Genomic DNA, 26,981 nt, shown 5'->3' with positions numbered 1-26,981 from the left:
CAATATTGGTCTATTGTTATAATGTACCATTTAAGATAACCGTTTGACAACTTGGCGTAACTTAGCATCTGCATGTGTTTTTGACGGGCGCCTCGGCTGGGGCTTGATCGTTTTCGTTAATATCTTGTGTCGTCACTATTTGATAGTGAAGCATAAACACGGGTTCATGATACAGTCGACACTGTCACACAACTCTGCTCTTGGAAGAGCTTTTAATGAACGAAAATACCTCCTTCATTCAAAGAAACATAAGAAGTCATTTCAAAATAGGTTTTATTTGTATGTACAAAATATACATGACAATAATGTAGAAAACATTATACACAGTTTAGAGACCAGCTCTAATTATAACTATGGGTTGTATATTTAAAAAAACATTTGTCAAATATAAAATTAAATATTTTGACATTAGATTAATATGTTGACTAAAAATTTAACAGGTCGGATCAAAAGTGATTGTGTGAAAGACACTGAAATGACTATTCCCTGATTTATTCAAAATCTGTACCAAGGCTATCAAGATGTAAAGGGCAGCAGCTGAATCATAAGCCGCATTTAGCATGTATTGTTAATCATTTATACTGGTTATTTTATACTCAAGCATATACACATTTCACCCTGATTGCACTGACTTGTTGAGATTATAATTCAATGGCCATACATGCATTGACAACATTTAGACTGCTTTCATTCACTCTGTCCGGCAGAGCACTTGGTAGTCATAGCAACAGGCATCTTGAATCCACATACACGTCTCTTGTTAAAACTGATTTTAAAAGCATTATTGATATACCCTCAAAATGCATTGGAATAAAAGACTGAAATATTTATAGAAATATGAAAGGTAACTCAAACTAAAGCAACTTCAATGTAACAAAACCGAAAGCCATCAAATCCAAATAAAATATCAAGTTGATACAAACATAAAGTATGGGCATCAACTAAAAATACCAAACCCGAAATCATGGAATGTACAAATTTCAGCGGTTAATGTATATAAAAGCTTTGCTCCGTTCAGACATTAACGTCCCTCATTTGCCCTGCTCATTACATCCACAAGCAAACTCTAACGTTGGCAAAAAACGTTCATGCATACAGGCTAATATTAGAGAAGCATTCACTGTTGGAAGTATTATGCTAATCGGCAACAAAAGTTCTCTGAGACCAACATGTTTCATTTGCAAGTGTTTCCTCTGTCAGGAATACGATGTGAAAAGGAGTAACGTCTAATTGGTTTGATTGTATAGAACGCGTGGAAAATTATGTTTTATACAAAGGATTGACATATGAAGCAAATTGCATGCAATCATAAAATAGTTTCTATAACCGATCACAGAAAATGGCTTGGATGAGTTCGTTGTCAGTGGAAAACTGTGTGTGTTAATGTATATTTGTTAGTATTGGGAAACTACTTCTATCATTGGACCTATCACCGACGACTAACCTGACTGACCTATATATATGTCTCGGCGTCGCAACGACACACCCACACAGGTGTTTACACAACATAACGTGCTTTATCGCAACCTCACAACTTGACAAACATGTTGAGGATCATAAATAAATATTGCAGTATAGTTGAGCATTATCGATTAGCTTGAGTCTCTGACACGAGTGTCTATAGAAACACAAAGGTTCAGAGACATCATCATCATCATCATCATCACCATCATCATCACCACATAATGTTGAGCATTATCGAGTAGATTCTCTGATATGAGAGTACTGTTCAGTCTGTGCTGATAATGGTGACAGAACCACAACGTTGGAATAGGAATGCCCTGACGATAACTGCAAAGTGAACGATTAAATCGACTTTCACTCTCTGCAGGCAGACACCTTAGCAAACTGTTTCACAATACTTTGCTTTTGTCCTGGAAGGAAGACTGACGGTATGTGCGTCATAAAATCGCAAGGCTGGAGTGGTTCGAGACACTTGTTGCATCCTCTGAGACGACCTCTCGCAACCTGGTTCTTCTTCAAGTTCATGCTTTCCGAATTCAATATCGACCAGCAACTGCCTTTGTGAAATAATTGTCCACAAACAGGTATAAACCAGTCAGCACTTTCACAAAAACAATGCTACAAGCGCGACACCAAGTCCAGACAATATTGCGGACATTGCTGACCATCCCGTCCTGCGGTCTGATCCTGATATAACAGATTTACACGTATTGCAGCAGGTCTCTTCCAGTCCCTTGCAAGACGTCTCCAAAGGTGTTGTCAGGCCGCTACAGATAGAAGGACTCTTGTCGCCATACCTGCATCCTGCAATAAATAACGACACTATATTACAAAATATTGCCCACGACAATGCACATATCTTCCATGAAAACTAATACGCCCAAGAGGAGTGACGCAATGCATTTGCGCCTTCGTGTCATTTCTGAATGATTATAACAATAATTTGTCTCATCACTTGCAGAGCTTGGAGGAACATGGGAATTTGTACATTTATTGCGCATAATCTCATTAAAATCAAGGTGGTTCTTATCAGAAAACACATTTACGTCAGACGTTTTTGCATCGTATCTGAAATGAGTAGTTCACTGCCCTGCACCTGCACATCGTGTATTCATACTTCAGACACGCCTTATGCACATGGCTACATGGTCCCTGTTAAGTGAACCCAACGATATGAAGTTAAATAAAAGGGGAAAAAGACAAAAATACTTGATAAAATAACACGTGTGTGAAACATGACTGCTTTCAAACATACAACCGAAATAATCTTTACAAGTATAAACACTAAAGAAATTCTAATGACAGGCATATACCTTGATCCGTTTCAATTCGTACATTAACGCAAGAAACACAGCATGAAACTTCAAAGTCTGGTATGTAACAAGCCGGGGGTCCTTCCGTTCTGAGAGTAAGTGAGCAGTTTGTGTTGGTGTCTACACAGACTGGAGTGGTAGTTGGAGTAGTTGTAGGCGTTGTGGTAGGAGTTGAGGTAGTCTTGGTTGAGGTTGATCGTCGAGTTGTAGTAGGACCAGGAGTGACATTTTTCGTTGTAGTTGAAGAACGTTGGGTCGTTGTTGTTCTCGTTGTTGTAGTTGGACGTGTAGTAGATGTTGTTGTGGTTGTTGTTGTTGTTTGTGTTGTCGGTGGAGCGAGTGTTGAAACAACCACGGTTGAGCACGTGTCACAGCACCAGTATTTGTACAGTGTCCCGTCATCAAAGACGTGATCACAGAGTGCTACAAAGCAGTTATCATGACGGTTCCCGTAGAGGCAATCTACAGTTGGAAACGAGGTTATGAATAGCTGCTGTTGTTTTTGTCGTTACAATTGAACAAGATGTTTCTTCTAATTATATTATACCATGAAAGCTACATTAACTTTATCACGTTTGATTAAATAATGAAATACATGAGATATCTATGTGTATGATTCATAAATCGTGAAAAGCGTGCATTAGTGTTACGTTTGTGAAAGAGGAACAACGTTAAAGAAAAACGAAAAAAGCAAACTAGAAAATGCAAACTGAGTTGGGAAAATCAAGCCTATGGAACTGACGCCGAAAGTTTACAGATATATCTGTTTACAGACGTTTACAGATTACAAATATATACAGTTCAAATGGCAAACTTGTGCTGATACTTTTTAAAGCAATGTTCTACTCATGCCCACGAACTTTCTAGTAGCAATTAATTAAATTCTCTACGAATTCTCTATCAAATCATTGATAGTGAGATGGGATTCAACGACGCTTTGAACAATATACCCTTTATATCACGCCATGTGAATTTGAGGAAAGACCGAGGCGAAACCTTCAGTGCCCCATTAGTGCTGATTATACCTAGATGATGTAATCCTGCCTATGATAATGCGATCCCATCATCATATATTTCTGGCGTAACCAGGGGACAATTTTTAAAGGATACTGTTACAAAATGACAAAGACTTTGAAACTTGGGTTGTAACCTCTCATGCTCTGAGACAGATTTCCAGGCGTACGATGGCAGTTTCCAATGTACAATTTCAGTGCATGTCACAACTTTATGAATTTCATCTCACGTGTTGCGTGAATTAACAGAAAATTTTCACCCAATTATGTATCTGTTTCGTCTTTTCAAAAGTATCAGCCCAAATTTGATCAACATTATCACCTGTTTGTCATTTTCCAATACGTTTCACGGTTATTTCAGATCTTTCCTACTGCAGAAACCCTAAGGACGAGAGATAACTCATCCAAGATGATGGACGAGCTGAAGGCCTAATACGTCCACTCAATGGCCTTCGTCGGAAAAAGAAACCTCGTCCTGAAAAGTGGTGACCGGGTTCATTAGGAGATAGGGTGGTATGCTACAGATAGTTGCAGACAGTTCTACGCTTATGTTAGATGTGCATGAACACGTGAAGCTATAGAAGATTAACTAAAGGGCACTGCACACAAAAGAGGATAAAGATAGTTTAATATATAAAGCTTCTGTGAAAGTATTTGCTAAACCAATGAACTATCAGAAATGAGAAATCAAATTAAAAGATAGAGAAATACTAAGCTAGAGGATCAGATTGTTAAAGACTTGACTCTGACAGTCATGTGTTTTAACAGAGCGTTGCTAAATGGTGATTAAACAGTGGTGATTAAAAATGTAAGCACGTCTCCTCGTTGTTTAAGAGTTCATGTTTTGCTTTACTTGATTTTGAGGGATTGTGATATTATAGCAGAAAGTAGCAAATTAAGAACAGTGATTGTTAGAATGTAACTATGGCTAGTGTTTGGTTAAAGAGTTCATTTGTGCTTTACCTGGTTTTGAGGGGTTGGAAACAGCTCCACATGAACTGCAACAAGCTTTAGCGACATCGCTATTGTAGCAACGTCCCTTGCCGTACAGGCCGATATAAGCCTGGCAGCTCACGCCATAGATCTTCTCTGAACACCTGTCTGACACAGATGTTGTGGTGGTGGGGGTGGTTGTCGTTGTTGTAGTCGTTGTTGTAGAAGTGGTTGTAGTAGTTGTACTGGGAGTGGTTGTCGTAGTTGTAGTAGTTGTAGTAGTAGGAGTTGTGGTAGTAGGAGTTGTGGTAGTGGGGGTAGTTGTTGTAGTGGAGGTTGTCGTTGTTGTTGTCGTTGCCGGTCTACCTCTGCAAGTGTCGCAGCAGTAGAAGCGGTAAGGAGTTCCGTCCGAGTAGATGTAGTCACAAGCTTCATCTACACATCCACTGAACCAATCCCCGTACATGCATCCTGGAGAAATATCGTCACATGGATAGGGCATCTCTTACATGTGTCATTATAACCAAATGCCTTATCCCAGTGTGCTTACTTCCTTTGTAATATAACTGGATATGTAGATACACAGGTTTAATGGAAAGACAGATGCTCTAACCAAAAACACTAGGGTAAGTGGGTATATCGTAAAACCCATTCTGCAGTATTTCAGCGTAACTGTGACAGGCTAAACAATAACTGCTTCACGCACTCAACCACTGATGGAATGAGTGAGTGAGTATGGTTTTACGCCGCTTTTAACAAAATTACAGCAATAATACGGCGGGGGACACCAGAAATGCTTCACACATTGTACCCATGTGGGGCATCCAACCCGGGTCTTCGGCGTGACGAGCGAACGCTTTAACCACTAGACTACCCCACCGCCCCAACCACTGATGGGAATTTGGGGACGTCGGTAAGGACGCCCGCACAGTCCAGCTTAATGGGGTTGCAATAACCACAGAGCTACCCACCGCCCCATACAGGACTAAGTGAGGTGAGGTGAAATTGGGTTTAACGTCGTGCTTGAGAATATTTCGCTCATATGACGACATACATGCGTGTGTATGTGTATGTGCGGCTGCTTGTACTAGCCCAGACTTAGGTTGGTTTTATAGTGCTAGCCCACGGAGATACCATGCCGCAGTGAAGCATGAATACCCCACTCAGACACATTATACTGACTCCGAGCCGACCAGTCCTTGTTGTACCCATTAATGCCGAGCGCCAGGCAGGAACCAACAAGTAGCATATTTTAACGTCTTTTGACGCGGTCGGGGATCGAACCCGCGACCTTCGGGCGGAGGCTCTAACCACTACACCACGGAGGCGGTCACAGATTAAGTACGCTAGGATATGACTACCAGTAGAAATCTTCAGTTCCGTGCTGCATGCTTGTACATGTGTGTATATGGATATGTTATACAGGAATTTCATAGACGAGTTTACGTTGTACAATGGTTGTTTCAGATAACTATGGGCAAACTACACTATGGTTACTGACACAGGCTATAATGTAGTATTAAGTGACACAACAGTTAAGTGTTAAACATGGACTATGACAGTTTGTGTTAAGGCGTGACACAGGCAAAGAGAGACAAGCGTGAGTGGTTACTGCGAGAAGGCAAGAGGGTGTCTCAGATTCCCTTGATGGGAAGATCGTTCATCTTCTGGCAGAGATCCCAACATATTGCATCAACATTTGCACCGTCGCCATATACACGGGACGATCCTTCCTTTTCCTGGTTATTCCAATTTCAGACGGTGGCTAGCATCGTGATAGATTCTCTCAAACGTTCAGTGGCCTTTCTAATGTCAGGGTCAGTATCCTTCCAATACGTTGACGTTATTTCTTTGCAGTGAAAGGGTCTGGCTGTAGAAGAAGGGAGGTAACTCCTGGATGTTTATCCTTCCTCCGAGCGCCAGGCTCACGGTTAATTACAGAGTACAGAGTTCAAGTAAGGACGTATTTATTAACTTAGGGTTGTTAGACATGGCGTACAGTACATTGGTGGATACATAGCTAACATGTTATAACAGAAACGTTGCATATATATGAAAGCAGTAACGTTAACACGTCACGAATGAAGAGTTAGGTTTCATACAGGAAATACGCCCATCATGTCCAAATACATGAGTTTCATTGTCCAAATATCACGCACCGTACAAATCTGCTGAAGAATCATTATGTCCTTAAATAACACCAAATTGGTTTCCTGTACCTCAAACCTTTGGCTAACATAAAAACTACTGAAAATATTCTTAGCGACAATTCGATTTTCAAATTCAAAATCGACCCAGTAAAAATGTTGATACATGATCCCTTTGTGAGATCTTAATCTTCAGGTGTTATTGACTATTACTTCAGGGATCATTATAAAGAACCGTATTCTATTTTGTTTTGATGAAACTCAGTAAGGAACTTGGGCAAAACAACACGATCAAACAAGAAACAAAATTAGTAAACAACGTACACAATGCAAATAATATCGCATATGTGAAATTAGTAAGGGAAGTACACAATGCAAAGTTGTTAAAGAAAGTAGATGATTAAAAGTATTTAGGATACGTAAAGGTGGTACAGAAAGTACACAATGCAAGGGTTGATGTATTTCTAAAGTTAGTAAAGAAAGAGTACAAGTCAGATGTCATTGTACTGTTGTAATAGCAATGATACACCCATGCTGTACTTGAAGGAGTTAGTATAGAATTCATGAACATGCATGCATTTTAACAACACATTAAATCATCCGCCTACAATTTTCCCTTAAAAATGTTTCCATATCCCCACACCAGGATGAAATAGTACTACCACCCGAACAACCTTCAAAACCCTTCGTCTAACAGTTCACTGAACCAGTAAACAAAATGGCCGACAGCAGCCATCTTGCGACGACAAGTGAGTCCCACATCCTCCAAAAGATAAGTTGGGAAATGAGAGTAATCTCCCTTACCTTGTATGCCCGTTTCTTTCTGTCTACATGAGGAGCAGCAGTAGTTCTGGGTGGACTCGCTGTAACAGACACCTGAATCGGAGTTAACGTAGTCCGCACACGACATCCCGTTAAAGGTTATGCCATTTCTGTCACCAAGGTTACCGGTGCAGTCATCTGAAACAAAAGAAAAAAGAACTTTTTCAGCAAATCATATTTTTTTACGGCAAGTTCATAAGTTAGATTTTCATAAAAACGACAACGATGTTTACAATGTGTTTAATAAGGCGTTTTGAAGATTTCGCAGTCTCCCGCAGCTCTGATGACGTTCCTGCAGCTTCAAGCATTGGTTTTCGTTTAAGATTCAGATGAATTCTAGCTCGACGGCGGGACTGGCTATTCGACTGTATTGTCAGTCAACATTCGTTACATTGGACTGAACAATAACAATACATACTACAAAACTCTACTTGAAATGGTTTTTAAACGTTTCCCGCCTTCTATAATTTCGGCCCATTATCAAGATGTCATTAAGAATGTATATCTGATGTCGAAACAAAAACAACCTGTTTCGGAACGTCTGGCAGGCGGTTATTTGAAACTCATGATGTTTACATTGTTTTTGCACCATTGCTGGTAGCTATCCCAGAAGGTCCAAATTAGTGGACTGAAGATGAATTACTACTTTACTTAATCTAGCAATAATATACTATTCACACTTTGCTAAGGATCAAACAATTGATTCAACACAAAACTATGATGTGGGTCTTATTTGGTTAAGTATCTAAGCTTATTGTAAGCATGGATCCTAGGTTTCAGTTTGTCATTTCATCTTGAGGATCCCATACCTGCCATTCACAGGTGTTGTGCACTTGTCAATGACTCGTTCTACGATTTGCAAAATGGTTGATTGGTACCATAAAAAACATGTTTATGGTTACTCATGTATCAAGTGCATAAGGTTAGATTAAAGTGGCTGTTTGCTTGAAGAGCATACCATATCATTATTTATCTAGTTTTAAATGGATACAATTTCAAATTATAAATCTATGTTTAAGTAAAGTTGGGAAATTTTGTGATCCTTAGCAAAGTGTGAGTAGTATATAAACGTGCTGAAGGTATCCCTCATCTCCAATGGCCAAAATATAACAAGGTTTCTGACATACCTCCTTGTGTATTGGGTATCGTTGTGGGAACAGGTGCCTTTGTTGTCGTTTTTGTTGTTGTCATCGTTGTCGTTACAGGTGCTCGCGTCGTTGTAGTTGTTGTCGTGGTGGTGATGGGAACAACTTGTCCGCAGGTCTGACAACAGTTGTCTGCGTACCGTGTACCGTCCTCGTAGATGTAGTCGCAGAACCTGGCGTCGCAGCCGCGGACCGTGTTGCCGTAGAGACAGCCTATCGAGAAGTTGATATATGAACTTGTTTCCATTAAAGACAAATGTTCCTAACTCAACCTTTAAATGGATGCAATTGGAGCGGTCAAGATCGTTTGTACATCAAAAGTATCAATATCTGAAGATTAATTTCCGGGACTTCTTTTTTTTTGATGCATTTATTACTTTCTTAATTGTCATCAACTTACTTTCTACACCTGTATAATATCTGTTGCAGGAAGCACAGCAGCGACCTCTAACAACCTGCTGGTAACAGTATGGAGAGTTCTCTCCCCCTGTAAAGTCTTCGCACGTCTGGCCCTCAAACGCCACCCCGCTTTGGTCTCCAAATACACAATTTTCTGGAAAATATGAGTATATTTTAGAACAATGAAAAATATGATTTTACTCTTGAGAGTTGAAAGGAGAGAGAACTATATTTTGGCTGTTATTTTAACAGTAAAAGGCAAAAGTGGTTGGACATTTTGACTTACCGTTCGCGGATGGAGCTTCAGGGGCGTACTGGCACACTCCGTCTATGCACCACTGTCATAACCAGAAAGGTACATAAGTATTGATATAGTAAAATCACTTTATAGCTCTTTCACAAACTGTTTTTTGTTGTAAGAGTCATATAAATTGTACTACAAACTCCTTTCCACTTGATTGGCTGGTTACTGTGTGAAGGCACAGTTAAAGGATTAATGTTAGACGTTAATCTCACCTTCCTGTCGCCACAGGTGGTTCCCCGGGCGGCGTCATGAAGAAAGCAGGTGCTCACACTGGACGGATCCAAACAGAACATGTTGGAGCATATTTGACTGTAATTGCCGAACTCTGGACCCTGAAAAAGACACAGACGTTTATAACCGAAACCAATACAACAGATATAATGTTTCATGGGTGCTCCCAGCAAAATAAGTCTCCTCTTCTACTACCATCACCACCACCATCTTCATCAATAATGACAATTGTTTTGTCACAGATTTAAAACCAAATCAGCACAAGGTTTACGAATATTAACAGTTTCATGACGCTATAATCTAATATCAGTATAATTATCGTTAGTATTCTTACCATACACAATCTGGAGCTGGCTCCATGGATCATCTGACATTGCTGATTAGGGTTGTACAGTTGTCCAGGCAGCACAGAGCTTGTATCCGGGACATTTGTTACAGGTAAGGCATTTGTGATGCACTGTATTCCAGTTCTGAAACATAGTGACACAGATGAAGACTCCCATGTCCTCCTCCAGAAAACGAAACGGATTTTTCGTCACAATAATCATTTGATTTATAGCTGTACATCACCCTCAACTGATTCAAGAACAAAGCCTGTACTCAATATTGTTACTTACGATGTCCTTGAAAGAGATGCTAATAGATTCCGGAAGTAATCAACTGAGCATGACGAGAAGAACCACGGGTTCCGTTCATTTTGGTCGGTTGTCTTGTATGAGCCTCCTGACATGATAAAGCGGTCACTGGGCTTGCAGTTGTTCCCATCGCCATCGTGTTTAGCGCCAAGACTGAAAATTGGACATGACACATTTACAAAATATTCTTTTCACATTAGAATGGTTGCTTGGTGAATTACTTCACTTAATAGCACCATATCCCTCCTACTTTTTCATCAATTGATAAAGAGAGGTAATGGTTATAGAGAGGTCCCCGTGTATTATTATAAATATCATCCTCGATATCGGTAATTCTCTTTTGTATTTTTAAAATTCTGTTGCCATTAATAATGACTTTAGGAAGACATATCGATCACCATGTCATAGAAACAAGAGAGGTTTGAATCCTGACAATATGTGAGTTCCCATTGAATATATGTATTTATGGCGTCAATGAGACATCGGAGCCACAATATAATACCGTCAAAGTCTCGTTAGTGCTACTGTTGGAGAACAATGTACTGCTAGCATACGCTTACCCGTGTCCAAGTTCGTGGGCAGCGGTATCAATACACTGAAACCCTCCGATATCTTCCACCAATGAAATACTCCTCCCATCGCTTCTGCACATGGTTGAGATGTAAGCGAGACCTGTAATAAAATAAATAAAATACCAATGACATATCACTCGAACACAAATGAAAGAGTATTCCTTTAACCGTTCAATAGAGAAGGCAAACACATACCAATTTACATTTAAATTTTTGATTGCAATTATTACGTTAGTTTGGTCAGATCCAGGTACTCATCGGCATATGCTCTCTTTACATCCAGCAACAAGATTACTAATGCCATACCCGTCGGGCTGGGCAGTGGATGAATGGCATGGTATACAAGTTAGGCAGTGGCTTACCTGAAGTAGCAGTGGATTTGGTGTTGGTGGCGGGGTTGATGGTGTAGAGATCATACCTGGAAGGACAGATATTCAAGACATTCAGTGGAGCGTCCAAATAGATTCTCGGTCAGAGCATTCTTTTACACGCGATAATTCCACTATTGACAAACATTAACAAATATCTCGTTAGGTCTGCATTCCAGGGGCAAGTTAAGGTATCAAAAATCGAATTTAAAGGATGGCAATTCTATCAATTGTACAACCAGTACTAAATCCTACCCGGAGAACATCATGACGTGATCGTTGGCCGGAAGTGACGTTCTGGTGACCCAGTCACGGAGATATACGAGTACTTTGTCTGCATCAACTTCAGAACCAGAACTACCCGATATCCGGAATGATTCCGTAAATGGCGATGAAGCCCCGCTCTGAAACAATCAAATCCATTTCATTATGGAAACGAAATATGATCTAAACTAAACAAAACGACCGATTTGATTATATTGCACATAACAGTTATTAAATAACTGTGAAATAGTGATAATATAGTCACATATAACGACAAATCCCTTTACTCTTCGATGGAGACATTTTCACGATGAATGCATGGTATGTTAACAGTGTGTTTAGTGGGTACTAAAAGCATCTGGTCGTTAAGTGATAAAAATAGGTTTATGACATACCTCGGCCACATAGTAGCCCACAAGCCGGACATTAATCCGTGAGTTAAGGCTAGATATTGACTTGTACCTCAGGCTGACCTATAGCAAACGAAAAAAAGAAACGTTTTACCACACTATAGACACAGTGAAAAATGACAAAACCATCAAAGTAAAATTTACAGGTTCGACATTTATTGAATTAACTATAGATCCACGAATGGATACTTATGTGAAGACATACTTTAGCCTAGTTTGCAGACATACTTTATCCCAGCTTACAACATACTTTATCCAAGCTTAACCCACATTGTTCGTTTTGTTTATTCATCCATTTTCTGAGTTAATGAGCAAATAGCTGGTAACTCATTAGTCAGGGGAGTGTTCAAGTGCATAATGTTTAGACCTACACAGAAATCCCTGTAGGCGAATAGTTTACAAGCGTGCAAATGACGACACCCTGTCTGATTTTAGTCGCCTCCAGGTCGAATAAGGTGTAGTTACTAACAAGATGGATATCACACTTACCCCGTTCATGACGTAGGCATAGTAACGTCTTATGTTTTGCAACGTTTCAATCTTTTTCTGATCTGCAGTTGGCTGGGTGCTGACGTCATACCATCTGGAAAAAAAACATACATGGAAAATATATTTTTTGTTTTCATAACGTTCATGCCCTTTTATTGGAGGTACCCTGGAATGATTAACAATAAATGTGCACACAGGATAATATGTTATGATATTTTCCCCAAATCAGCCATTTGTTCACTGGGTGGAGGTTGCGCCACATAAAACATGTAAAACTATCTACTGTATATTTACAAATTACTTTGATATACTAAAAGGCTCGTTTTATTTGTTACCCCAAAAGCCTTAATGTATATAATTACAAAAAAACATAAATATATTTTATAAATACCATAATGCTGAACTATGGAACAAAGATATTCTCAGTTATAATACATCAGTATGGGCGTATTAATTCAGGGCGAAGAATGTAAAACACGCTTATATTTGTTTTCAGTCTGTTTTCATCCATGGTTCTAGAAATAGCGACAATGGTGGTTGTGAGATAGTCTGTGGCCAAGTGTGGGGTTTAAATACTAGGCTAATTTCCATTCTGGGTTGTGTTTGTTTCTGACTGAACTTCTGTTTACGTTAACGTAACTATTGACATGTTTAACGTGAGTCAATTAACCGACGTTTCTGTCAGTATGTTGACGATATTTTGCTTTTTCTCGGAATAGAACCTTTTATTTAAAAAATATTTTTCACACACAAGAAGTGATCGTCCTTACTTTATGTAGAATCTTACGTACGATCAATTCTAACCTTTATCTTCACGTTTTTAATAAAACTAACATAAAGTGATGATGTAGTGTATTTATTGACAAAAACACAAGTACCAGAGGTCAGTCACTTCAGACAGAAAGTCAACAAAGTACAGTGACTCAGGTACGCTAACCTGGACTAGATTAGCAGGTGTTACCTACTGCATACCCGCCGGCGTTCCCATTCGTAATCCCCCTTCGACTACAACACCCACCTTTTATAAACGCCGAAGTCTACGAGAGCGAGCACATCAATATAGTACTGTGAGACTTGACGTTTTTGCCTGTCGAGGTTGGCACCTTTCAGCGGTACGTATTGAGAAGACTGGCGTTTATGTCTGGTTAAGGTGGCATCCTTAAGCGGAAGCAGTTGATGACTTTCTTTGATGGTACGGACGGCATCCTCGACAGCTGGAAATGTGAATAAAATTATCATTAACGTGAAGTATGAGTCTCATAAACAACGCATGTGATGTGTGTATGCACAACGGAATGTGATAGGTATAGTGGTATCATGGTTTCTACTTATCGTATAGCAAAGTTCACCTAGTTTGTTTGACATTGTCCATCACCAGATCCCGTTTATTCGAACAAGTAGGACGGTAATATATGTCCTCTGGATAACATAAGGGTCATACTGAATAATGATTTGCATATTTACACCATTAATGCAGGTATTTATCTACATAAGACATACAAAATAATGTTTCAGGCCTGTGTTTCATATCTTTGCATAATAATGTGTCTACTAATGACGACGTATTTACAAGTAGCAACATGCCTTACAACAAGCCGCGATGAATATTTTTAACTATGCATTTGTCCATCGATGTATGTAATTATATGAAATCATACATGTAGACATGTACGTTAACAATGTATATTAAGTCGCACATATTGTAAACCTGCAGCGAATGGAGGGCAAGGGGGGTCTTATCTGAGTGTCAAATATCCCTTTAACACATGTGTCTTTAAATACAAGGGGAAGTTATGTTCTCGAGAGTGTTTCCTTTAACTACATTACTTAACAGGTGCTTGTGAAAGTTGGCATTCCACGTTCCCTAATTCAACTTCCTATTTGTGGGTCCTCCTTTCCCGCAAGTCATACTTACACCCCAGAGGAAACTCATTAACTGCTACGTGAAATCCCCAGGGGCCATGTGATGGCCACGTAGGCCGACGGTTCGTGTCTGTTCCCACGTTATGTTTAAGAGCTATTTTAGGACAGATGCATGCATATGTTGCAACAAGAAGAACCACAACACAAAGATCTAAACCAACACCACAGTGATAGTAATACTGACTGACTGACTGAGTTTGGTTTTACGCCGCTTTTAGCAATATTCCAGCAATACCACGGCGGGGGACACCAGAAATGGGCTTCACTCATTGGACCCTTGTGGGATTTGAACCCGGGTCTTCGGCGTGACGAGCCAACGCTTTAACCACTAGACTACCCCACCGCCCCATGATAGTAATGACAATGGTATGTTAATAATAATGTATACATACCTGGGGGTGCCTCTCTATAATCATTTGATGTGACTGGTGCAACATCTTCAGTTATTTCGTATTCTCCTGCATCACTTGTAGCATCTGTATCTCGGCGCTGGCGACTTTTTCTCTCGATAGTATATTGTTTTCCATTCAATGTGATCATACCACGCTGAAATAACATAAACAATTATAACAAATATATCTACTGAACTACTTGCTCGCACGTATGTATATATAACGCGAAACGAAGGAATGTTTGATTAATAAATAACTAATAGAAAGTCATTGCCTTTTTCTCTCTATGATTTCACTATTGGTATCTGAATGCAAATATGTCCATGAGCAACTTTGGACAATATCTCCAGGACAAAATAATGTAAAATGTTAATAGGAAATGATTTTGAAATGTATTGAGTTCACGTTTGATAGTTAATAGTGTATACAAGTACCTACCACTGATATATCTACTCGTTTATCCAGCTTGTGACACTCAACCGTCATGGCGGCGTATTGCGCCTCATCTTGGTATTCTGCGCTATCCTAGAAAAGGAACGAATATAATTTTGATGCATTTAATACATTTCGTTTAAATTGTATATCGGTTTCGGTGCGGTAGGCTAGTGGTTAAAGCGTTCGCTCGTCGCGCCGGAGATCTGGGACCGATGTGTGAAGTCCATTGCTGATGTCCCTCGCCGTCATATAGCTGGAATATTGCTAAAAGCGGCATGAATCTAAACTCACTCACTTACTCAACAAGATTTGAGTTTACTTTGAACATTGCTCTTTATTGAAACTGTTTTATGAAGAAAGTTAAATCAAAATGCTCATTTTTGAAACACTGACGTAATTTCCAGGGTCAATTGATTAGTTCCATACAGAACAGTCATTACAACTCGTCAAGAAATCATATTTTGTTGGGCCGAAGATACTATCATGTTTTCTGTAGGTATTTAGATATACTTTGTTGGATTAGGCAAATATGGGCTGAACGCACATTCCAGTTGATATAGTCATCGTTTATGTGATAGCAATAACTCAGCTGGTAACTGCATGTCAATCCATATCGTGCTCACATTTGTGTCTCATTAATCAATGCAGAATATAGGATAACATCACTATCCTATACAGCACATATATATGTCGAATGTTCGATGTGACTGAGTGCATTTGAAAAGCAATCTGATACTTGATGCCTAAGGATAGCTATTGATCATCATTTAAATAATGATCACCACATTGAATAGATTTAGAATGCTTGCAGTCCTCATACCTTTTGTTAGCGTTCACACTGCAAAGTCATTATAACCCACTTTCCAAAAGATATATTTTAAATTGTACATCGTTAGGTCCAGTCAAGGGAGCCGTGCCAATGTACACTTGTCCGTGTGGTACTAAAAGTTCGTAATCTAGACTACCAGCTGCAGTTCGCAGGCTTTAATTTTTGTGGACGTCGCTGTAACCGAGTGGGCTAGACCGCAGACTTTGTGTGGTGGCGATTAGGTGTGTCACTCTGAGAGATAAGCCATTTGCAAACAGTACAATAATCATTTATTCACGTAGCAAGAACGCGTTGACTACCGTTGAGCCAACCATTCTGATAACATCTTTTCGGTTGCTCTGACGGTCATTATTTCAAACTCACCGGTATGTCGAAAAGGTTTTCCTTTTCCACCTCATCATCTCGAAAGAAACTGGTCGTGTATATAGGAGCATTTACATCAACATCAGTATTCTTGGTTAGTGTCAGCGGTAAGGACCGGCCATCAGCTGTTACTGTGATATGTATTGTTGTGGGTAGCTGGCAGTCGCTGCTGTCGGTCAGGGTTGTATCTGTCAGCTGCACATAGGCTGCAAGAAGAAATATAAGATGTGTCAAGTATTCAAGACGAAATAGTGCCTTAAACAGACCATAGCCAAGTGATCAGGAACTATGACAAAAGGGTTATCACGTACAACAGTGGGACGATAGATACGTATGTTTTCTATCCGATATATACTAGTATGTGTCACGTAATTAAAGGAGCGGTTAAAACGTTGTGTAGCCATGGCAAAACCCAGGTTCGACTCCCGAAAAAAGTTCAACTTGTGAAGTCTGTTGTTCCCCGCCGTGACATTGCGGGTGCAAAAGAGCATCCAGTATTTACTACTTGTTGGCAGTCGCTATAAAGACGTATGGAACTGTGTATGAAGATCATAGAGAAATAAGTCTGGACACCCTTAGCAACATCGAAACAAATTAAAAAGAAGTTAGCTTCATACTAACTTTCTGCAGTATCCCATAGCGTGTGTTGTATAAAGCATTAGACACAGACAGGACATGTCGGAAGCTGGTGTGTTGAAGTTGTGAGACAAGGTCACACCTACTGTCTGTTTTACCGTTTTCATTGTTGGTGAGTTATAACAGTAGTGGTATGGAAAAGGCATGCACATATGGATCGCTTATGCTTATGAATTATCACATCTTTAAACAAATGACTTCAGTATCTAACGGTCCCCGAGAATATATATTATATATCTCTCTCAGGGAGGACAGACAAGAATCAATTGCACAGCCCCACCCAATTCCATCTCTAGCCATCAAACGTTGACCTGAGAAACATGAGCAAGTACAGGTGGTCTGACACAGACTGGGTTACAGTGACACGTACATAGACATCTTATCAGAACAAGTTCGTGTCTGCGTATTATAAAGATTTTAGAATAAGTCAACAATGAAGCATACAGGCATAGAGAAATCGTAATGTGTACATATTGACTTTAGAGAACATTACCATCGTACAAACGAAGCACTGTCGGATATTGTGTGATGATAAAATGCCTGTTGAAAGATGTTAAACATTTAAACGCGTTCCACGACTATACTAAATATATGTAAATCAAACAAACGCCCTTGCAGTGTCATTCTGTTTGCTTTAGACGTTGCATATCTGATGCCCATCGATTCCAACATAAACGTCACAAAACCGTGTATTACTCGCCCGTTGAAGATACCACCGTTTGATAACAATAAGTTAGCAATATATTAGGCGTGCTTAGGTACTGCGGAAACTAGCGCGAACAAACATTCAAAATTCTCAGTAAACCTCGGCTATGCTGTGAATATAGTTATGTTTACGCTATGGGTTTTTACGTCATCATGTGGATATATGTAAACGACTACTAGATGGTACAATGACATAAAGGCCCCCATAACTAGTATCCAACAATGACGTTTTGCAGAGAGTTGAGGTGAGAGAATTTATTGCCAGTGAATCAGTACATTTAGAGGTTTTTCTACCTGTCTAGAATCATGATTTTTCCATAAAAAGGCAATAATGGCCTGTGTGAAGAGTCAGCGTTATTTTCACCTGTGTGATTAATACAGGTAGTACAGGTACAATTACAAGAGCCAAGGCTGTGTTAAAACTTTGAAGGTCAGAGCAGACATCAGGCAAAACAAGATTAGAAGAATCCTAACTGTATTTCTTTGAATAATATTAGCGGAATCCCTTTATATGCAGAATGAAAGGGGCCTTGTTTCTATTCCTATTTATACTGCCATAAGGCAATACAAGATGAGCAAAGATATTGCAAAATATTCTTCCAAACATGACAACAGTAATGAAAGTAAAATATTTGATATCTTTGTAAAATATTGATTCCTTTTAACAAGCAGAACTTGAATTTCTTACTTTGTTAACAAGATATATGCAACAGTTTTTCCAAATGTAACAGCAGTTATAATATTGTGTTTAATTACCAGGCTCAGATGGTGCATTGTTTCGTAGCAAACATATTTGCAATAGACAAAATATCTCGATAGATATACACAATATATACAATAGATTGCCACAGGTCACAACGTTTCATGAACACCCTGTCTAATTTGATCAGTATGACGTTACAAAACACCCGCTTGGAATATGGGTTTCTAGGATCACCTGCATCAGGTTTAATTGTCCAATCCAACCCACAACTCCACCTATTGTAAATACAAGAACTCCATACCAGCCTCAGAGCAACCGCGAGCCTAGACTGTACCTGCAAGTTGTTGTTTGCACATTAAATCGCGAGGTCGGTCGGTGAATAATCAAAGAGGGCTATGTGTCCGAATGACCATCGCCTGACCGTGATCGTGTGTAATGTTTTCACACATGCGTGCTGTTTCAGCTTGGTGGCAGAAATACTGCAGGGTAACGTTTTGCGTATACAAGTTAAGTGAAAAGGCTTACAGTTCGTTAAGGGGATAGGTTATTCCGTCAGAGATCCAGATGACTGTAATAGTTTGAATGTGTGATCTCCCTTGACATTTGGAAGTGACATTTAGTGGAGCAGAATCTTCTACTGGTAGAAACTACTTAGAATCTGTGAAGGGGCATTTGTTATGCTGTAGTCATCCTTAAAATGTATACTGAGGGAACCAAATCAGGGAACACCACATCATGACAGTGTTCCTTTATTTATCCTCAGATTTCCTCCTACAGTGCTATTCAAAGCTGGTGATGAAAACTGGAAAATATTAAAGGAACGCTTGAATTTTCCTGTGTTACTTTATTTGTTTTTCTCAGCATATGTTTACCGTATGTCAAGCTTCAAACCTTATCTCACTCTTTATCCGGAAGCATTTGTCACTGGCAATCATCTTGAAATGAATTTATCGAGACAGATTATTATCAGGAGTTACAGGTGATCCAATATGATGACATGCTATCATTAGCAGAGGCGGATACAGGTTTCTGAGAAAGGGTTGGGTGGGGGTGCACAGGCACCGGCAATAGGAATCGGCATTATAGTGAATGTTTATCAAGAGTCATATACTGCATGTCTCAACTATTTGTATGGCAATGTGAAGCAGTACACAGGCAAACCTAACATCCTATTAAAACCTAGGAACATAAGAATGATTGTGTATATGACGGTGTGACATAGCTCCATCTCCTCGTGTAGGTATACACGACGTATGACAGAGTGCAGGTTTTCAGGAACTGCCCCTTCAACCTAACCGCCCTCACATGTCGCACCTTACATCAGCAGCTCTTGGGGATGAGAGACAAACGGTTTTTTTCCTGTCGGAAATGTTTAAGGGATTTAGTCATCTGATGATGATGACGGATGCTGATGTCTTCCAGCAACAAAACTGATTTATGGAACTGTTAAACAGAACACCCCACACGTGTCCATCATCATAAACAAAACGTTGTAATGTGCCATGTTCGCGCTGTTTAGGACTGAGGGTGAGATGGGCTCCGGCGTATTTATATGATGTCTTAAATGTCCCCACGGCATGGATAAGCAGCTGTATAACAAATGACATCACGTAAGTGGCGTATACAAATGCATAAGTTTGTAAATTTGCATTTGGCTCACTTTCAGGACCATCTGCAGTGGAATGTCGAGCAGAAATTGCATAAAGTGCATGCCAATGCAAACACAAACTTTAATCATGTAATGTCCTTTGAATTGGATAGGACAATTTAGAAAAAAGGGAAATTTGAGTCACGTCGTTCACCGTCACAGGTGTACCATGTGATAAGTGTTTTGATAGTGACACTGATGAGTCATTCGCCATCTACATCTACATCTACATCTACATCTACAAAAGTGCAAATGAGATTTCTCGTGTCTTTTATACCGGGTTTCATCTGAATATTGCAATTTCAGTTTCAGAATAAGAATTTAAGATGATTTAGCATCACGAGCAGTAACAACATGTGTGTTCATTTGCGAGCACATGCTGAAATATTGAGTTATTATAGTTCAAATTCATCTACATTGCAACACCCAATTCAGATCAGTAGGTGTGATACAATTAAATAGATTTGATTGTTATTCATATCGGAGCATTGACTCGGATGTCCTGACAGACGTTCGTGGATTCGACCAACGAATGACTATTATGCACAGTTGTTTGAGTGTATGATTCGTGTGAATCAGTTCCTAGTGCTCTAGTAGATGTTTCTAACAATCAACCTATAAGTAAAACTTCTTTGTAACAACACTTTCAAAGGCTACTGTAAAGTACCAGCCCTGAATCATGTACTGCTTGTCCAGTGAAGCAGAACAGCGTGATTCCTACACAAGTATACCTTCCTTCGTTTCTATAATAAGCGAACGGTGTGGAGCTGTATGTGGATCAGCATGAATGACAGTGCAACACAGTATGACTAACGTATACATTCAACCAACTGAGCTTTCTAGTATTGTGGTCTTCTCGGTCATGACGAAGTACGAGCGATAATGTTTGTAATTAGGTTACTGCGAACAACAAAGGATTGTCTACGTAGGTGTCGTTATTTCCATATATGAGCATTGATTTCAATTTAGGGAGAACTAAGTGCTATCTATTAGGTACGTTTTCTATGACTTAGTTGTGAAGTCTGACGTCATATGATAAGTGTTTTATTCACAGGTTATTTATACTTATCATAAACGTTTGTTAAACTTTAGTACGTGTTGGATCAGTATTGGATATGAAAGATTAATCTCACCTGGACAATATCTATTCACTACACTCTCGTGTAAACATATTGAAGAAACATTGCAATGAACAAGGAATTGTTAGTCACTTATACAATGTATTACATAACTCGAAAAGACTTTATTTTTAGTACTCCCCTTTGACAATTCAATTCAAGATAGTGTTGTATTCTTCTCCACTGTATTACAGAGGATAGAAGTGTCTCCCTGTATGTATGACATACGCGAAGTGAATGGGGTAGTGAAAAGGAAAATGATATTTTTCCATTTAACGTCTGGTGCCCCGGCTACAACAAACTACAGTAACATACTTTTTAACACCCGTCACAACATATCCCCAATAACACCTTGTAGCACTGACGATATTATATAATAATTCCTTTAGCTACATTAGTTACCGTTCCCCTCAGGTAAAATCTTTATCTGGTTCACGCTTGTATGCGCTTAAGAGTTACGAACGACCCAGGGGATACATAACAGGTGTGGCTAAGCGTCCTTCATGTTGCAGTAATACTGGTCATGACAAGTGTTAATACCGTTTTATATGAACATGTGTGAGACAAGGCTGTCTACTTGCATGGTATGTTTATATGACTGCGGAGGAATCTTCATGTAAATGACAGAGACCTGTTTCCTTTCAAGCAGTTGATGGTCATAAATTAAGAATTTATTATGTCTTTAATGAACTAACACATGCCACATGTCTTTATGTTATTCAAGATACATTTCATTGTATATTATTATTAAAAAGTCTGTGTGGCACTTTTACTACATCTCATAATTTAAGATATCACTTTAGATATATTTCTAATCGTATACGTTTTCAATATCGTTCGGGTTCAAATAATGTAAAACAAAATCGCCTGAATGTAAAATTAGTTGCAAGACATGCATTTTACATTAGTGGTGTGTATTCAGGTTAAAGTTCGTATTATGTTAATTACCACATTGAGGTGTTTATCCTGTCGATTCCTTACTAAATTGCAATTAACCATTTTGCAAAGTTCAGCTGACACATCAATCTGTAGGGCGATCCCATCTTCACAAGTACATGTACATTACGTGATTATGATACATATTGACAGGTAGTGTTTGGGCCTTATAATTGATTTTGTGCGCGCGGCGTTTCCTGGTTAGGTTCCCAGGTAAGTATGCCCTGACCTCAGATGAAAGGTGGCCAGTCACAAGAACATGAGGACTAGAGGTCAAGGGTCCTCGCAATGTACTTCCTCGTCTGGCGAAAGACGAGTTTCTCACGCTTCAATTTTGACCAAATCATTTCGTCATGTATGTTCCTGTAAAAACGCATTCACGTCTGTAAATACTGCTACATGCGATGTCAAACAAAATATCATACATTTTGGTACGTGGCTGTTAAATATGAGGGGCGGTGGGGTAGCCAGGTGGTTTAAGCGTTCGCTCGTCACGCCGAAGACTCAGGTTCGATTCCCCACATGGGCACAAGGTGCTTAATGAGGACGAAGGTCTGAGCCTTACCAGTTCAGTGAGTGAGTGAGTTTAGTCTTACGCCGCTTTTAGCAGTATTCCAGCAATGTCAAGGTGGGGGAACCAGAAATGGGCTTAACACATTACACCCATGTGGGGAATCGAACCCGGATCTTCGGCGTGACAAGCGAACGCTTTAACCACTGGGCTACCCAACCGCCCCTCTTACCAGTTTAACGCCAATATCAAGTTTAACATATCTGACACTGACAGCACTCGAAATACCGATGTACGCATTTTAAGATGTAATACAATTTCCAGTCCACACCATTCGCAGTTGATTAAAACGAATATGTCCTGTCTTCAATATATTCAACACTCTTCTTTAACACTATTTTAGATGAATCGCAAAGAAATAATGTTTATGACCATTGCACCACATCGTAAGAACATATTCACATCAAATATTACTGAGGTATTTTAATTGTTAACTGCATAAATACGATGGATGGTGTCCCATGATTAATAACGACTATGAATCACAAAAGGTTTTAAGCAATCATTGTATATAATATAACACCTCCATGGTAAATTCAACATGGTGATATAAATGTCATACATTCAATACAGTAAAGACGAATATATATTCAATAATGAGTCTTTTCGCGGTGGTCATTTTAACCTAAATGTACGCCCAAGGCTGTCCGCTCGAACTGCTTCAATAAACGCTTGACCTCTTTCCTAGTTACCTACAGGCACAACGTACATACACCTGCCCTCGGTTACCGCTCAAGGAGAAACATCAATGACAAGTGTTCGGACAAATAATCAAGTGTTAAAGTAAATGGGACAAAACATCCCGGTTACAAGTGCGTGGTTCTCATAGACATTTGCTACAGTTCAGGTTTGATATTCTGGTATTATTACCATGATTACGATTTGATAATACGTTGAGTATGAACACGTTAGGAGTATTAAATGTGATTGTTACGAAGCTTGATGTAACGAACGTCGTTTAACACGGAGACATGTTTAAACAGGATAAACGAATGTTATTGAGTATAATGAATATGGACATCGATTACGGCCATGCCTCGGTGGGTTTGTTATGGGTTCCTTGTCTGGAAGAACATTGTGGTAATCAATTGACTTCCAACGGTGGCTGATTATGTCAGAAGATCGGGACCTGGTGGTAAATTAATTATTCGTTCCTTCTCTCACTATTTGGGGCAGTTGGGTAGCCTAATGGTTAAAGCGTTGGCTCGTCACGCCGAAGACCCGGGTTCGAATCCCCACATGAGTACAATGTGTTAAGCCCATTTCTGGTGTCCCCCGCCGTGATGTTGCTGGAATATTGCTAAAAGCGGCGTAAAACCAAACTCAGTCAGTCAGTCTCTCACTATTTGATCATATAATGTTATCTCTTATCATGATCATAGCATTTGTTGTTACCATTGCATACATTTCAAGAAGAATCATCGTTGTGTAAACTTTCCTGTCATTGATCGAGATAATATGTAATTGATAGCAGAGGTTTTCTAGTACTGGGTGCTTGTAATGGTTTATAGGTGACGGGGAAAAATGGACTTTGCATTAAACGTATGACTCATGAACGTACACATACGTAATTTCACTGACAAGACCTTTACGACACGAAACTGCTCCAAGTGAAGCATGTTATACTGAACCCCATAATTGACGTCTTGTAGTTACGAGTTCATGACAGTTGATAACGCGATGACTTGGCTAGACCAAAACGTGGGGTGCTGTAGCAACTGTACGAGACTGCAGTGGGCGAAGCTCTGAGGAGGGCGTTACGTAACGTTTTGAAAACAAAGGTACGGCAACTCGTGTCGCGTTGTAACGAATTCCTTCCGTGGAATTATAACAGCAACTGACATTCGTTTGTTGTTTTGGTCGCTGCGATACTGCCTTCTCTGGACCTACGCCTTATTGATTAACTAGAGTGTTAACGCAACGATGGAGAATACCGCACCAGATGTTCAGTGCCATGTGAATGGCATATATCACGTTATATTGATGACATGGGATGGAATGTAGATAAAGAATTAAATATATTGGAAAGATGTATTTCATGGTATTTGGTATCATTCGTATATAGACTATGTGTGACATTGCAATGACATAATAGCAGATGGGTTGGGTTATGTAGAATTAGCTGGCATCCTATCACATCATATCCTCATGTTCGACACACTGTTTAACACCTAACTGACAACGATACAGCATATCCCGTTTTAACACATACATGTAATTACTTCAAATTATGTTTATATAATATCGCTGAAATAAAAGTGTGTTAATACTAATGTTTTAAAAACACTACTGAAAACTGTCATAAAATGAAATAATAAAAAAACATCATTTATACATAATTCATTTTATGTATAAGTGATATATTTATTCCATTTTATCATTTATACATAAATATCATTGTACATACTATTACATAAATAGCATTTATACATAATATGAATTATAAAAGTACAGAAAATTCTTACCTTTCTTGCCGGACACTAAGTGGACACACACCGACAGGACAAAGTAACACACGAATGTCCGCATGGTCAAGTTCTTTGTTAACGTTTCTTAAACAAACAGTGTATTTCTCTCTAATTCCAAGTTTGAACTGTCTGTCGTCCTCCTCAGCTGAATTTATATACGCTCAACCTATACACAAAACCTCCTCGTGATACCGGCCATGTATTATTAGTCAAACACGTCATACCGACAGCTTCATACGGAGATTGTTTGTGATTGGGGGATATGATATCAGTCATGCCCGAGTGGTCTACCCGCTTCACATACCCCGTCCTGTTTCCCCTCCGCTGGCTCGGCTCTTGACTCAAGGGCCCAGTCACACACACACGTCCGCTGTGACTGAGCGCTCCTGTGATGACGCAGCGAATCACCTGGCGAACTCGGGCCCGCGAACTCTACCGCTGTCAGCGGTCACAACTCGGCGTGGCTTACCAGCGCAGCGCTTTGAAACGTTTGTTAGTTTTTGAAACTCGATGCTGTTATAAACGTCACACTCACTGGTTCGTCGTGTCCCAATCAGTTCATATATTGTGTATGAAATATGTTTTATATACTGTTTGTTTTATTATACGATCAAATTTGAGCAACCAAAAGCTCTTACGGCTTGCGCTTGTTTATTTTGATCGGTGGATCGACACTGGTAGAACTGGTCTATTTAAGGGGTGAATCTGTATTTATATACTTCTACTGATCTTCGTTAATAATCAAGTATTGTTGATCAAACAGAGGCTGACGTCACCTAGGACGTTATTGATCGATTATCCGACACAGGTGTGCACAGCTGATGATCTTTGTGTACCAGTGGGTCGATTGATTTCCTTGGAAATAAATAATATAACTAATCAACGAGGGTTTCATCAACGTTACAGACAGTTTCCTGAAATAAGTAGTAAGTTAAGTCCGGTTATTACCTGGTCCAGATTATATAAAGATCATCGACACACAGCTAGAATATTGCTGGGTTTTGCCTTAAACAACATACAAAGAAACAAAACGGTCCGTGACTTGTGTCAAAACTAAACATCGTTTATGCGTTTTGGGGCATTCATTAGCCTCAAAATTGAGAAACACGTGATACAATTTGCATTTTCAGAAAGAGAAGGTGTGTCTTTACTTATAGCGGATTCCCCGATCAACATGACAACCGAATGTAAACGTTTGGAATCATCCTATATTCGCGTAGAAATGTACCAGTGATCAAACAAGCTGAAACTGGACGAAATTGTTCTTATATCACATCACATTCCACTATATTGTTCTGTGTTGACGATGTTGATATAAAGAGAGTCATGTCATGTTTTCGTAAAAGAAGGTGCAAATCTGCCATCGATGCTTCTGTAAGGAATTTGCGACATTTGGACCACTAGTACAAAATGTGTGTACACGTAGAATTATTTTTAACCATATCTTATTGCGAAGAAGCAAATTGATTAAACACAAGTGACACGTGTACGAGGCCTTCTCCAATATACATTTCATTAAATTCTTATATATGAGTAATAGCAGTACGTTTGTTACTGATATTTCATGTATTATAAACAGTTAAAATGGTATCATTGATTTCTATTTCGAATTAAGCTTATAGGGTGCGAACTATAGAGTATTATATGCTGTGGTATTTTCACGGAATATGTCTGATTTGCATCAAGACCTTTGTCATAGCTAAAGCCAAATAACACCGGGTGCTCACAAAGTTAACCATATCCAC

The 26,981-nt window shown here is 39.4% G+C and overlaps 1 protein-coding gene across 4 annotated transcripts; it reads right to left on the bottom strand.

The window, feature by feature from the left end:
- Positions 1–256: 256 nt before the first annotated feature.
- LOC124263196 (mucin-2-like) lies at positions 257–25,630 on the bottom strand. Of its 4 annotated transcripts, none has more exons than XM_046697769.1 (20): positions 25,234–25,623; positions 16,452–16,657; positions 15,263–15,349; positions 14,825–14,978; positions 13,528–13,723; positions 12,510–12,603; positions 12,006–12,083; positions 11,602–11,750; positions 11,341–11,396; positions 10,967–11,078; positions 10,389–10,559; positions 10,106–10,241; positions 9,753–9,872; positions 9,523–9,574; positions 9,238–9,390; positions 8,820–9,050; positions 7,675–7,830; positions 4,754–5,194; positions 2,778–3,239; positions 257–2,268 (listed from the first exon to the last, which is right to left on the bottom strand). In XM_046697769.1, exons 1-20 carry the CDS (start codon positions 25,295–25,297, stop codon positions 2,069–2,071), a joined length of 3,318 nt encoding a protein of 1,105 aa, XP_046553725.1. In that variant the 5' UTR covers positions 25,298–25,623; the 3' UTR covers positions 257–2,068. The 4 variants fall into 4 exon arrangements, with proteins under 4 accessions (XP_046553725.1, XP_046553726.1, XP_046553728.1 ...); XM_046697771.1 differs by lacking the exon at positions 257–2,268 and adding an exon at positions 4,113–4,265 and having other exon boundaries at positions 3,146–3,239; positions 25,234–25,630; XM_046697770.1 differs by lacking the exon at positions 4,754–5,194 and having other exon boundaries at positions 25,234–25,622.
- Between the last annotated feature and the right edge of the window lie 1,351 nt (positions 25,631–26,981).

The sequence above is a fragment of the Haliotis rubra genome, unplaced genomic scaffold (assembly GCF_003918875.1).
Source record: "Haliotis rubra isolate DU_JTF1 unplaced genomic scaffold, ASM391887v1 Scf870, whole genome shotgun sequence".
Lineage (NCBI taxonomy): Eukaryota > Metazoa > Mollusca > Gastropoda > Lepetellida > Haliotidae > Haliotis > Haliotis rubra.
The sequence above is the reverse complement of the archived record's forward strand: the minus strand, read 5'-3'. Positions and strand labels throughout refer to the sequence as shown.